The sequence below is a fragment of the Trichomycterus rosablanca genome, chromosome 2 (assembly GCF_030014385.1).
Source record: "Trichomycterus rosablanca isolate fTriRos1 chromosome 2, fTriRos1.hap1, whole genome shotgun sequence".
NCBI classification, from domain to species: domain Eukaryota; kingdom Metazoa; phylum Chordata; class Actinopteri; order Siluriformes; family Trichomycteridae; genus Trichomycterus; species Trichomycterus rosablanca.
The window spans coordinates 38,565,341-38,580,562 of NC_085989.1; the positions used below are offsets into that span (position 1 = coordinate 38,565,341).

General features: G+C 40.3%; 1 protein-coding gene across 2 annotated transcripts in view; it reads right to left on the reverse strand.

The window, feature by feature from the left end:
- olfm2a (olfactomedin 2a) overlaps positions 1-15,222 on the reverse strand; it is a 269,002-nt gene that overhangs the window by 19,039 nt on the left and 234,741 nt on the right. For both annotated transcript variants that reach the window (XM_063015253.1, XM_063015244.1), the window contains exon 4: positions 10,572-10,791. In XM_063015253.1, the coding sequence (XP_062871323.1) occupies positions 10,572-10,791 (220 nt within the window). The remainder of the gene's footprint in view (positions 1-10,571; positions 10,792-15,222) is intronic.

Below are 15,222 nucleotides of genomic sequence, written 5' to 3' on the forward strand. Positions count from 1 at the left end.
ACCATTGAACACCACTATATTGCCAAAAGTATTCGCTCGTCTGCCTTCACACGCATATGAACTTGAGTGACATCCCATTCCTATCTTCTGGGAAGGCTTTCCACAAGGTTTAGGAGTGTGTTTATGGAAATTTTTGACCATTCTTCCAGAAGCGCATTTGTGAGGTCAGACACTGATGTTGGACAAGAAGGCCTGGCTCACAGTCTCCACTCTAATTCATCCCAAAGGTGTTTTATCGGGTTGAGGTCAGGACTCTGTGCAGGCCAGTCAAGTTTCTCCACACCAAACTCGCTCATCCATGTCTTTATGGACCTTGCTTTGTGCACTGGTGTGCAGTCATGCTGGAACAGGAAGGGGTCATCCCCAAACTGTTCCCACAAAGTTGGGAGCATAAAATTGTCCAAAATCTCTTGGTATGCTGAAGCATTAAGAGTTCCTCTCACTGGAACTAAGGGGCCGAGCCCAACTCCTGAAAAACAACCCCACACCATAATCTCCCCTCCACCAAACTTTACACTTGGCACAATCCAGTCAGACAAGTACCGTTCTCCTGGCAACCACCAAACCCAGACTCATTTATCGGATTGCCAGACGGAGAAGCGTGATTCGTCACTCCAGAGAACACGTCTCCACTGCTCTAGAGTGCAGTGGTGGTGTGCTTTACACCACTGCATCCGACGCTTTGCATTGCGCTTGGTGATGTAAGGCTTGGATGCAGCTGCTCAGCCATGGAAACCCATTCCATGAAGCTCTCTACACACTGTTCTTGAGCTGATCTGAAGGCCACATGAAGTTTGGAGGTCTGTAGTGATTGACTCTGCAGAATGTTGGTGACCTCTGCGCACTATGTGCCTCAGCATCCGCTGACCCCGCTCTGTCATTTCACGTGGCTACCACTTTGTGGCTGAGTTGCTGTAATTCCCAATCACTTCCACTTCATTTTAATACCACTGACAGTTGACTGTGTAATATTTAGTAGTGAGGATATTTCACGACTGGACTTTGCACAGGTGGCATCCTATCACGGTACCACGCTGGAATTCACTGAGCTCCTGAGAGCGACCCATTCTTTCACAAATGTTTGTAGAAGCAGTCTGCATGCCTAGGTGCTTGGTTTTATACACCTGTGGCCATGGAAGTGATTGGAATTCAATGATTTGGATGGGTGAGTGAATACTTTTGGCAATATCGTGTATGTGTTTTACAGACATATTTCATTGCAAATTCAATTGAAACACAACTTACTGTAAATAGGTAAATATAAAAAAGGCAATATTTATTTAACTAGGTCAATACATGAGAACCTATTTGTATACACAAACATGCTCCTGTACACGACCGAGAATTACCAGACTGACAAATATCATCTTAATTATGTAATACATATATACATAAATGTGTTGCGCTTGTAGGTTGTTTTGTATTCAGTCCTTCTGTTCTTTTCTTCACAACCAGCTCAGTGGGTTTTAAGTCTAGCACCATAGCAGACTGTGCTGTTAATTGCATGGTGTAAAGCCTACCATCTTGTTTTACTCCTCTAAGGTAGTTCTGGCATAGTCTGAAACCTTTAACAACTAGGTGTACACCAGAGAGTACTGCATGACATTGCAAAATGCTGTGGTAGCCTTTTTTTGGTCAGGAGTCCAGTCTCTCTAAGCAAGTTGCCAACTCAGAATCCAGCAAAGACTCCCAGATCATCATGCTTCCTTCTCAAAAGCTGAAGGTTGCTGAGCTACCACTGCCACTAGCACTTTATTATGAACACCTGTCTTAAATGTACATCCATTGGCCATTTTATGAGCTATAACTACCATATACTGTACACTGATCAGTTATAACATTAAAACCACCTCCTTGTTTCTACACTCACTGTCCATTTTATCAGCTCCACTTACCATGTAGAAGCACTTTGTAGTTCTACAATTACTGACTGTAGTCCATCTGTTTCTCTGCATGCTTTTTTAGCCCCCTTTCATGCTGTTCTTCAATGGTCAGGACTCTCCCAGGACCACCACAGAGCAGGTATTATTTGGGTGGTGGATCGTTCTCAACACTGCAGTGACACTGACATGGTGGTGGTGTGTTAGTGTGTGTTGTGCTGGTATGAGTGGATCAGACACAGCAGCACTGATGGAGTTTTTAAACACCTCACTGTCACTGCTGGACTGAGAATAGTCCACCACTGGTGAAGGTCTAGAAGATGACCAACTCAAACAGCAGCAATAGATGAGCGAAAGTCTCTGATTTTACATCTACCAACTAGGTAGGAGTGTCTAATAGAGTGGACAGTAAGTGGACATGGTATTTAAAAACTCCAGCAGCGCTGCTGTGTCTGATCCACTCATACCGGCACAACACACACTAACACACCACCACCATGTCAGTGTCACTGCAGTGCTGAGAATGATCCATCATCTAAATAATACTTGCTCTGTGGTGGTCCTGTGGGGGTCCTGACCATTGAAGAACAGGGTGAAAGCAGGCTAACAAAGCATGTAGAGAAATAGATGGACTACAGTCAGTAACTGTACAACTACAAAGTGCTCCTATATGGTAAGTAAAGCTGATAAAATGGACAGTGAGTGTAGAAACAAGGAGGTGGTTTTAAAGTTATGGCTGATCGGTGTAGATGCACTCTGTAGATTTACACTTACTGACGGTAGCCAATCTATTGCTCTGTATACTTTGTCACCCCATCTTTACCCCATCTATCAATAAAACTAGTCCTCTTTTCCTAAACTCTTACTGATAGCACATGTTTGTGCAAAGTAATTGCCTTTTCTCAGTCAATCTTTCGGTCTTTGTGACAAAAACACCAATACAATTAGTCATATTCCGGCAAACTGCGCCATACTTGCTAGAAATTCAGAAACCTTGTCTGAAAACAATTAGATGAGCTTGAATGACTCAAGGTTTCTGTCTGCAAGTGTGTTAAGTGTAATATTGGAAATTAAATAAAACCTAAAGATAACCTGATTAAAAGCAAAAGGCAAGAAGGCACTAATTAGTGTTCAGTAATCTGCATAATTCGAATTGCGCTCCCGCTGATTTGAATAATTCAAATAGTGGGAGATTCATTTGCGTGATTCTAATTCCTGGCTGCTATCTTTCATTCCTAATTACACAACATGTACTTTTAATTTTGAACTTATCTCTGGTCATTAATTAAAGATATTTTGCTGAAGCCAACACTTATCGTGCATTTTGTATTTTCTTGTATTTCAAAGCAGCATTATCATTTTGTTACTCACAGTTATCAGCTTATTATTCATCATTTCAGTGCTGGGTTTGGGAAAAATGTATGTGTTATATTTACAAAAATGATTGTTAAAACCAGGGATTTACTGCAAATCAATTTGACTTAAAACATAAGACCAAATACAAAAAACCTAATGAAGTACATGTCTGAGACACCTTTGGCACCTTTTTCAATGTGCAAACATACTGATCAGCCATAATATTAAAACCACCTCCTTGTTTCTCCACTTACTGTCCATTTTATCAGCTCCACTTACCATATAGAAGCACTTTGTAGTTCTACAATTACTGACTGTAGTCCATCTGTTTCTCCTCATGCTTTTTTAACCTGCTTTCACCATGTTTTTCAATGGTCAGGACCCCCACAGAGCAGGTATTATTTGGGTGGTGGATGTTTCTCAGCACTGCAGTGAGACTGACATGGTGGTGGTGTGTTAGTGTGTGTTGTGCTGGTATGAGTGGATCAGACACAGCAGCATTGCTGGAGGTTTTAAATACCATGTCCACTCACTGTCCACTCTATTAGACACTCCTACCTAGTTGGTTCACCTTATAGATGTAAAAAAAGATGGTCGCTCATCTATTGCTGCCGTTTGAGTTGGCCATCTTCTAGACCTTCATCAGTGGTCACAGGACGCTGCCCACGGTGCACTGTTGGCTGGATGTTTTTGGTTGGTGGACTATTCTCAGTCCAGCAGTGACAGTGAGGTGTTTAAAAACTCCATCAGCATTGCTGTGTCTTATCCACTCATACCAGCACAACACACACTAACACACCACCACCATGTCAGTGTCACTGCAGAGCTGAGAATGACTTATCACTCAAATAATACCTACTCTGTAGTGGTCCTGTGGCAGCAAAGTATGCAGAGAAACAGATGGACTACAGTCAGTAATTGTAGAACTACAAAGTGCTTCTATATGGTAAGTGAATCTGATGAAACGGATAGCGAGTGTAGAAACAAGGAGGTGGTTTTATTGTTATGGCTGAATAACGTTATAAGTAGCTTTGAGGAGATTGACAGAATTAATTTTGTCCGATTTTAAAATTGTTATAACTGTGACGATGAGACGTCTTGCATCACGTGATGTTGGTATATACGAGGTTGCTTGCATACTACACACTTGCATACTGGAAGAGCGTACTGCTTTACCGGCTGAATCTAGTACGTACTGTTTAAGTTTGCGATTTCAGACGGAGCCAGACATTTTTTTGATAGAATGCAATGCTGATGTTGTAGTTTCTATATTTAATTGTTTTCTGATGTTTTAATATGTTGACAAAGTGGTTGGTTAAGTTTACCTAGATTATTGCTGATCTAAGCTATAGCTTACAGACAGATGACCTTACACTCTCTCTAAGCTTTTCCCCCCTTTAATAGGGTTAAATTAATTGTTTCTTCAATAATAGCAATCTGCCCAGGGCCTGATGCAGCATTATACTATCACACTTCCAACCACAATTGACTGTATAATGTTCTTGTATAAAATGCTAACATAAGAAGACCGATTTTGTCTTTTTTTTTTTTTTTTTTTTTTGTCGTTATGATGATTTAAACATATTTACCAGTTGATGGTTGATATTGTTTTGAAAGTGAGCTCTGGGTATTATACAGATCAAGCAAAATGCTGTGTTTGGATTCAACACCCTTTGTAACAAAGCACATTTTGTGCATGTGTGAATTAGTGCTATGCCTCTGCACTTTTTGTCTTAAACCTAATCTCTTTTGCTGTCAAAACAGCCCTGACCCATCGAGGCATGGATTTCACTAGACCCCTGAAGGTGTGCTGTGGCCTCCATGGATGGGACTCGTTTGTCCAGCACATCCCACAGATGCTCAACTGGATTGAGATCAGGGTAATTTGGAGGCCAAGTCAACACCTTAAACTCATTGTTGGGCTCCTCAAACCATTCCTGAACCATTTTTGCTTTGTGGCAGGGTGCATTATCTTGCTTAAAGAGGCCACAGTCATCAGGTAATACCGTTTCCATGAAAGGCTGTACATGGTCTGCAACAATGCTTAGGTAGGTGGTACGTGTCAAGGTAACATCCTCATGGATGGCAGGACCCAAGATTTCCCAGCAGAACATTTCCCAAAGCATCACACTGCCTCAGCTGCCGTCCCTTCTTCCCATAGTGCATCCTGGTGCCATGTGTTCCCCAGGTACGCAATGCACACGCACCCGGCCATCCACGTGATGTAAAAGAAAACATGATTCATCAGACCAGGCCACCTTCTTCCATTGCTCCATGGTCCAGTTCCGATGCTCACCTGCCCATTGTTGGTGCTTTCGGTGGTGGACAGGAGTCAGCACGGGCACCCTGACTGGTCTGCGGCTATGCAGCCCCATACACAACAAACTGTGATGCACTGTGTATTCTGACACCTATCTATCAAAACCAGCATTAACTTCTTCAGCAACTTGAGCTACAGCATCTCGTCTGTTGGATCGGATCACACGGGCCAGCCTTCGCTCCCCACGTGCATCAATGAGCCTTGGCCGCCCATGACCCTGTTGCCTGTTTACCACTATTCCTTCCTTGGACCACCTTTGATAGATACTGACCACTGCAGACCGGGAACACCCCACAAGAGCTGCAGTTTTGGAGATGCTCTGACCCAGTCATCTAGCCATCACAATTTGGCCTTTGTCAAACTTGTTCAAATCCTTACGCTTGCCCATTTTTCCTGCTTCTAACACATCAACTTTGAGGATAAAATGTTCACTTGCTGCCTAATATATCCCACCCACTGCATTTTGTTCTTTTGAGTAGACTGTTTAAATGAAATAATTACAGTTCTATTAAGCTGTTTTTAATTAAACTCTGAAGCATTGCATTAAAATTAAAATCTGAGTCCTGTTATAAATTCGTAGGTTAACAGTTAACTGTCTACTAATGTCTGTTGATTAAAAGACAATTCAAAATTTGCAATTCAAAATCTACAATGAAATTGGGCTTATTACGTAACCAAGATTAAATTTTTTTAAATGATGAAGTTTTTAAATGAAAGAACATAAAAGAAAATGTTTCACAATTTTTACTCCAATCCCTTTGTATAATATCATGCTTTGCTGGATGATCTAAAACCAGCACAGGGAATCTGAAAAGGGCAATTACTTTTCCAGAGCACTGTAATTAAAGCTTTGGAGCAGTGGACATTCAGCAAAAAACTTTAGATAGATCATTTTTGGTTCATCTTTTACACAAGTCTCAAAAATATGGTGTATTTATTGTGACATTTTACTTTCTTTGACAATTATTTTATTCATTTCAAAAACAGAGATAAGCAGATTAAACAGCTTTCACAGGGTTTACATACTTACAAAGCACTAGAGGCTTAATGACACGTTTTAATAGGCAGTAATTATAACTTACGCTATAAAGGAAAAGCTTTTTTCAGATTAAACTCATATATATTTTTCAAGGACTAGCTTTTACATATTATAATATAATTCTAATATCATGGCGAATAGCTCTGAAGGTAATTGACACAATGTAATTAATCTGCAGGTAATTACAGTAATATGAAAAGCTTCACAGTTAAATTATTTAATCAGTTATTCACGTCAGAGCATCAAGGCTTTCGTATCGAGTATCTATGCAAATAGAACTCATAACAAATGCTCCATCTTTGCTTATGTAGGTGATATACATCCAGAAGATCTCACTCACTCACTTTCTTAACCGCTTATCCAGTTAGGGTCGCGGGGGAGTGCTGGAGCCTATCCCAGCTTTTCAATGGACGCCAGGCACACAGTAACACCCTGGATGGGACGACAGTCCATCGCAGGGCAGAAACACACATACACACACCCATTCACCTATAGGGCAATTCAGTGTCTCCAATTAACCTGACTGCATGTTTTTGGACTGTGGAAGGAAACTGGAGCGCCTGGAGAAAACCCATGCAGACACAGGAAGAACATGTAAATTCCACACAGAAAGGACCCGGACCTCCCCGCCTGGGGATCGAACCCAGGACCTTCTTGCTGTGAGGCGACAGTGCTACCCACCGAGCCACCGTGCCGCCCGGATGTGATCCAAAAAAACAAAAAAAAATAGCTATGAATAAGTACCTTCTGAAACATTGGTGACATTCCACAATGAAGGTAGCTTTTTATAAGCACAAACCTGTGTTCCTTAGAAATGTGTGTAGACTTTGACTTTGTGTGTCTTGTTTCTTTATTGCTGACTGTTTTGAGGATCTACACTGGGAAAACTCTATTATGTTGCTTTGTTTGGGTGGCCCGGTGACTCAGTTCTGGCTTCCTGGGTTTAACAGATTGGAACAAACCCAGGAGTCCCACAGTCCTAAGAAATGCAAGTGAAGTGAATTGGAAATACAAAACTGCCCATAACTGTGTTTGACATTAAACTTAAACTGATAGCCGCTCAGGTGGCGCAGCGGTAAAAAGACACGCTGCAACCAGGGCTGGATTCTGAATACGTAGTATCAAATCCAGCTCTGCTTCACCGGTTCGAAGCTGAGTGGCTGTATGGGCAACGATTGGCCGGTTGCTCAGTTGGGGGGTGGGACAAAGAACCGGATGTGGTTCTCTCTCTGTCAGAATGCGATTACGACCTCTGCCGGCTGATTAGAGGCGCCTGCACAAGAGATGAGGAAGAGTGCCCTTAGGGTGTGTCTCTCCGCATGCAAGGTGGCGCCAAACTCATTAAAATGTGTGGGTGGCAAAAATGCATCTGGCTGCTGCTCATGTTTCTGAGGGGATATGGGTTAGCTTCGATCTCCTCGGTCAGGGCAGGGTTCAGCATAGCAGAGAGGAAGCACGATGCAAATTGAATAATTGGATGTGCTAAAGGGTGAAAAAAAGGGGACAAATAAAAAATTAATTAAAAAAAAACTTTAACTGATGAATCTTGTGTAACCAGTAATTACTGTTCCTGTCATGAATGTAACCAAAGTATGTAAAACATGATGTTAAAATCCTGGGGTGGCACGGTGGCTCAGTGGGGGTAGCACTGTTGCCTCACAGCAAGAAGGTCCTGGGTTCAATCCCCAGGTGGGGCAGTCCGGGTCCTTTCTGTGGGGAGTTTGCATGTTCTCCCCATGTCTGTGTGGGTTTCCTCCCGGAGGTCTGATTTCCTCCCACAGTCCAAAAACATGCAAGTGAGTTGAATTGGAGATACTAAATTGTCCAAGACTATAGTAACCAACTTATGTAACCAGTATCTACCTGTCCTGTCATGAATGTAACCAAAGTGTGTAAAACATGACGTTAAAATCCTAATTAATAATAAATAAATAAATGTTGCTTTATTTTCACTGGCTATGAAACCAATATCACAAACACTTTATTTATTTTATGTAAGTCTTTACAACATTAACAGTTGGAACTGCCACAAATCAGACACAGTTTTGGGTTTAAGGGCATGAATTGCTTGATTAACATATTACCATACCATCTCTACTGTGTTTAAGTCAGGACATTAACCAGGTAAAACATTATTTCTGGTCATTTAAAGCCATTTACTTTAGCTTTTTTCTTTAGATTTCAGCCATTTGTATTTTAGATCATTTACCTTTTATATGACCCAATTACACTATAGTTTCAGCTTGCAGACAGATGGCCTTACATTTTGCTTAAGATTTTTTAATAGGGTTAAATTCATTTGACTGTATAATGTTCCTTATCTGACTGCAGGGTTACCAGATTGCAACAGTGGTTTCCAGCCAAAAACCTTTTCAAAATCCACCAAAATGCATGAAAAACTGCCCGAAACAACACATAAGCAGATGATGTTTAGCATTTAAAAAATAATAAACCAGTTAAACCTCCATGACCTACAAATTAATATCTTAAAATACAAAGTACAGATCAGTAATTATAAATTATAAAGGACCAATTATTTTTGCTTGCATGTCTTTGAAGTAGCCTACCAAGTTTTTAAAATGCATTATTTATGATTGGACACACAACCCTTTGCAAGTAAATAAGAATAAACTTGAAGCAATGAAAGAAGTTTAACCTCTCGTACATAAAAAACTTGCTTACCTTCATATTCAAAACCATTAGCCAAGAAACGAGTCCAAAAAAACCCCACCATATAAATCACTGTATTGATGGGCGTGGCATCGGTGTCTTTTGGACTGGAAAAAATAACCTATCAATCAAACCTTTGACAATGGGTTGAATGTGGTGGGAGAAGGTAGGCTTATTTATATTCCAGCTGCTTTAGAAAGTAATAATTTTTTATTTATATTTTAAGCCATCAAAATGATTACAAACCAGCCCAAATTTTGTCCACCTGCCAAAGCGTGTTTTTCCCCACCAATTTCCAACATAATCTGCCCAATTTGGCGGAAAACCGGCCAATCTGGCAACACTGTTTGACTGTGTAATGTTCAAACATAATTAGACCCTTTTTGTTGAAGGGGTTATTGTTAAGATACTTTTGCATTTGCAAAAAATACTGTTGTCCTTTTACCATTTTAATCTCAGAATTTCTGCTCTTATCTATTTGGGATAGCTTGCATAAATAACGGATGCACTACTGGTTAATTTTTAATAGGCAGCAGTAAAATGTCTACACAAATCGAAGTGCTACAGTCCCCTGGAAAGTATTAATTTTCCAGTTAATTAGCACCCCATGATTAGCCTATTTCTCTTTCCATTTTTTTTATTTTTTTTTTTATCTGCCTTGTCAAATCTGCCATTCTCCTAGGTAGAGATGGTATACAGAAATTCTTAGGCTCCACAACAGCTGTCTGATTACAGTACCAAACTACCTCTGTGTTTTAAATGTCAGAGCTGCTGTCGGCCAGCTCAGCATCTACACAGACATGATTGGCTATGTATGAAGATGGCCAAGCCCTGAGATGGATTGGCGTTTTGTCCAGAATATTCCTGCCTTGTACCTCTGGGTTTGAATGTCAGTGGTGCTGTTGGCCGACTTGGCATCTATACAGACATGATTGGCTATGTCTAAAAGTGGCCAAAGCCCTGAGATGGATTGGTACCCTGTACCAAATATTCCTGCCTTTTACCTCTAGTTTAAATGTCTGTGGTGCTGTCGGCTGACTGGGCACCTACACAGACATGATTGGCTATGTATGAAAATGGCCAAAGCCCTGAGATGGATTGGCATTTTGTCCAGATTATTCCTGCCTTTTACCTCAGGGTTTGAATGTCAGTGGTGCTGTCTGCCTGCTCGGCATCTACACAGGTATGATTGGCTATGTCTGAAGATGGTCAAAGCCCTGAGATGGTTTAGCACCCTGTACAGATTATTCCTGTTTTGTATTTCTGGGTTTGACCAGGATGAAGTGGTTGATGTTTATGTTCTTACCCAGTTTTTGCATGCAGGAGTGGAGGCGTGTCTCTAACAGCAGCACTCTTTGTCGGAGTTCCTCATAGTCGTAGGCTCCCATCTCCTCCTGAATGGCCATGAGCACCAGCGTCAGGTTCCTCACCTCCTCTCTCAGTCGCAGGATCATTTGTGCATCTGTTTTGTATTGTTCTAACACTGGCAGCAGGGGGAGCAACTGAGTCACCTTGTCTTTGAGGTCCTGGGTGGGAAAAAATAAAGATTCACACACACACACACCCACCCACACACACACACAAACACACACACACATCAGTGGGGTGACATACACCAATCAGCCATAACATTAAAACCACCTCCTTGTTTCTACACTCGCTGTCCATTTACCATATAGGAACACTTTGTAGTTCTACAATTACTGACTGTACTCCATCTGTTACTCTGCATGCTTTGTTAGCCCCCTTTCATGTTGTTCTTCAATGGTCAGGACCCCCACAGGACCACTACAGAGCAGGTATTATTTTGGTGGTGGGTCATTCTCAGCACTACAGTGACACTGACATGGTGGTGGTGTGTTAGTGTGTGTTGTGCTGGTATGAGTGGATAAGACACAGCAGCAATGATAGAGTTTTTAAACACCTCACTGTCATTGCTGGACTAAGAATAGTCCACCAACCAAAAATATCCAGCCAACAGCGCTATATGTGACCACTGATGAAGGTCTAGAACAGGGGTGTCAAACTCATTTTTACCGAGGGCCACATCAGCATTATTGTGGCCCTCAAAGGGCCGATTGTAACATATCCTGCTGTGATTGCAGTCTGTTGTTTTTCTTGGAGGCTGAATTCTGCATTTATATTGTCCTCCTTTACCACAGACATGGCCTTATAACACTGAAGCACAAACTTGTTTTCATTTTCATTAAATTTCCTCCTTCTGCTTAATTTTCTTACTTATCTTCTTGTACATTTTGGGATTTTGTGTAAATATTTCTTAACATCATCTACTGGCAGGATGTGTCACTTTGCAGGTCACAAAATCAGCATGCGTTTTGAGAGATGCAGTTAATGTAGGATTTTACAGTGTATTTTAAGACAATCATTCTGCCCTCACTAATAGTTTATCCCCCTTGCTCAGCTAGACAGACAGACAGACAGCTCTCTTCAGAATACAGTCGGTTTTATTTGCTTCCCAGCTGTGTGATACACTGTGTGCACCAGAATGAAGTAAAAATACAAACAATAAAAACAATAAAGAACTTAATACAGTACAAGCACACAGCTGTAGTCAAGTGTTACATCTGGTACAATATGAGATTTAACCAAACGTAAAATAGCGCTAACGAGTTAAAATTTTGTGTACAGATACTAATTGCTATAGTAACGGTAACTGTATTTAATTACGGTAAATTTGTAACTAAAACGCTGTGATATACTCACTAAACATTTACAAACAACTGAGAATATAAACGCCACTACTTACAGACGATGCTTTGTAGACTTTACATCTACAAGGTGGACCAATTAGGTAGAAGTGTCTAATAGAGTCTGACCCACTCATACCAGCACAACACACACTAACATACCACCACTATGTCAGTGTCACTGCAGTGCTGAGAATGATCCACCACCCAAATAATACCTGTTCTGTGGTGGTCCTGACCATTGAAGAACAGGGTGAAAGCAGGTTAAAAAGGTATGTAGAGAAATAGATGGACTACAGTCAGTAACTGTAGAACTACAAAGTGCTTCTATATGGTAAGTGGAGCTGATAAAATAGACAGTGAGTGTAGAAACAAGGAGGTGGTTTTAATGTTATGGCTGATCAGTGTATAAGGGTCTTGCTTTTCATTTTTGTACCACTCAAAACAATCAATTCTATCATTCTCAGCAATAATATGTTAATTTAGTTAGCTAAAATGATGATCCTTTACTCCTACCCGTACAGATTTTGCACATCCTCATTGCAGAGCTATTTAGTTTGTCTTGGGAGAAAAATGGTAGTTAGAAAAAGCTTTAGAAACATCCACAGGTGTTGTTTGTGACTTTGAGGAAGGACTTGGCAACAGATGGAGCAGCGGATCAGATTAATAATTAAAAATGAATGCGGATGTAAAAAACAGCATGGAGTCAATACAGGGATCCTCTGGGGGGAAAGAGAACTTCGTGTGGCTTTGCCTGTTAAACTAGGGAGGGCAAAAAAAGCTCCTGCCATAACACGGTCACATTTACACCTAGTGTTTGATCTTTATTCATGTAGTTATAGCATTTTAGCTTAGAATAGTCATAAAACAGCAGATTTTTATTCAGTGTGTCACTTAATGGGGCATTGCTTTGTAATTCTATTTCAGTTTTTTGTGTCCAGTCTTTCCAAAAAAGACCTGGAATGCTGATTCATCTGACCACAATACACGTTTTCACTGTGTGATGGTCCATCCTAGATGCCTCCGAGCCCAGAGAAGTTGACGCTGCTTCTGGACATGGTTAACATAAGGCTTCTTTTTTGCACAGTTAAGTTTTAAGTAACATTTGTGCATGTAACTCTGTATTGTAGTGCTTGACAAAGGTTTGCTGAAGTAATCCCTCACCCATGTGGTTATATCAGTTATTCTTGAGTGGCAGTTGCACTTAGGGTGCTGTCTTAGGGATCAAACATCACAGGCATTCAGCTTAGGCTTGTGCCCTTGGTCTTTATGCACTGAAGTTTTTCCAGATTCTTTGAAACGTTTAATGATATTATGCACTGTAGAGGGAAAAATATGTAAATCCCTTCCAATCTTTCTTTGCTATTTTCTCATGCATTTGTTGACAAACTGGAGATCCTCTGATCATCTTTGCTCATTAGAGACTCAGCCTTTCCTGGATGCTGCTTTTGTACCAAACCATGATTACAATCACCTGTTGACATCACCTGTTTGGAATCACATCATTATTTAGTTTTTTCACCTCATTACTAGCCATAAATTGTGCCCGTCTCAACTTTTTTGGAATGTGTTGCAGACCTGAAATGCAGGAATGGAGGTTTATTAACAAATAAAATGAAGCTGAGCTGATAAAACATGAAATATCTCTGGTTCAAACTGTCTGCAATCAAATAAAAGTCAAAGGAAATGTGGGGAACACTGCATTATTTTATTTGCATTTTCAATACTGTCCCAACTTTTTCTGATTTGGGGTTGTAGTATAATACCTAGTCTCACGTTTTAGTGCAGTACTGGTCACAGTAAGAGGTGTTAATTCGCCAAATGCTTTAGTCTTATTGTAGCGGAGGAGTTTTATACCCTCCAAGGAAACACTGGTTGAGGCAGTGAACCAAATGAATATTGTATTCCAATCAAAGAACACAAATACACAGAGAGAGGTTCCTTATTAATTTGCTCTTTTAATACAGATTGGCTTAAGAGATGGACATGGTTGCCATAAAATAATATTGTGATCAGTAGGCTGACATATCACAATCCAAATAAATAAAACACAATAATATGTTTAGAAATGTGTTTTTTAGAGACTCCAAGCTGGCAATAACTGCTGTTTTGACCTACCTCTTAGCATTCAACAGCTGAACATGCCTAGAGGATAGTACTTACTGCACGATAGGATGCCTCAGCTTGACTAATTGATCAAAAGGGGAGACTAGAAAGTCATCCTTTCATGGATGATTATGAGATCATTAAAATAAAACCTTTTAACTGACATTAGGTCCGAATATTAAACAGTTGTGCCAATTAGAAATGCAAGTGTTTGTCGACTTTAGTTTGTTATACAGATAAATGTCACTGCAATGGGTGTAGCAGCATCATTCCTCTAGATCAGGAAGATTATAAGGAAGTTTATAAAAGCTGTCAGACTGTTACATTTACATTTATGCCATTTAAAAGATGCTTTTATTTAAAGTGACTTACATTTGTGACTGAATGCAATGCAGGCAGTTGATGGCGGTTGGGCTTGAACCATTCAGCTTCTGATAACTAGTCCTGTACCTTAATTACTAAGCAATGACTGTCTGTTGCTTACACAACTGTTGCTTTTGAAGGATTGCACCAACTACCCTACCATGTGTAATTAAGCTAACAGATGCAACAGATTTCCAACATTCTGATTAAAAAAAAAGGAAAAATGCTGCTCTTTATCCATCAAGCTGCTCTTTATCTTGCAAGGGATGACCATGCTGCTACGAAAGCACTATTAAGCAGAACAGATACCCAACTGGCAAGGGCTGCTTTAACTAAACGGTTAGTAATGTCAAAGTTAATATATACAACACAGCACCAATTATGCTCCCTTTGACTTATGGCTTTGGATGGCAGTAGCATAGCATCATCAAGATGCGAACCTCAACACTTAATATTAAACTTCATGTATGTATGTGAACAGCTGACCATAAGCATGTTGGTCATCTTATTTCTAGACCATAGGAATGAAATAGGCATACACTCCACTATCTGGGGGAAAAAAAGATCTATATTCAAAAGCAAAATCAATTCAACTCTACACCCTCACAAATCAACCCTCACTTTTAATTCTTAGAGACTGAACCGATTTGCAGCCATTATAATGGTGTTATAAATCAAACAATCATGACAAAAATGCATGTACTGTATTTATATGTAAAATGTTCTGCCAGTATCAGTTCTTTAAAGCTGCTTACAATATATCACTGCTTTTAGAATGTG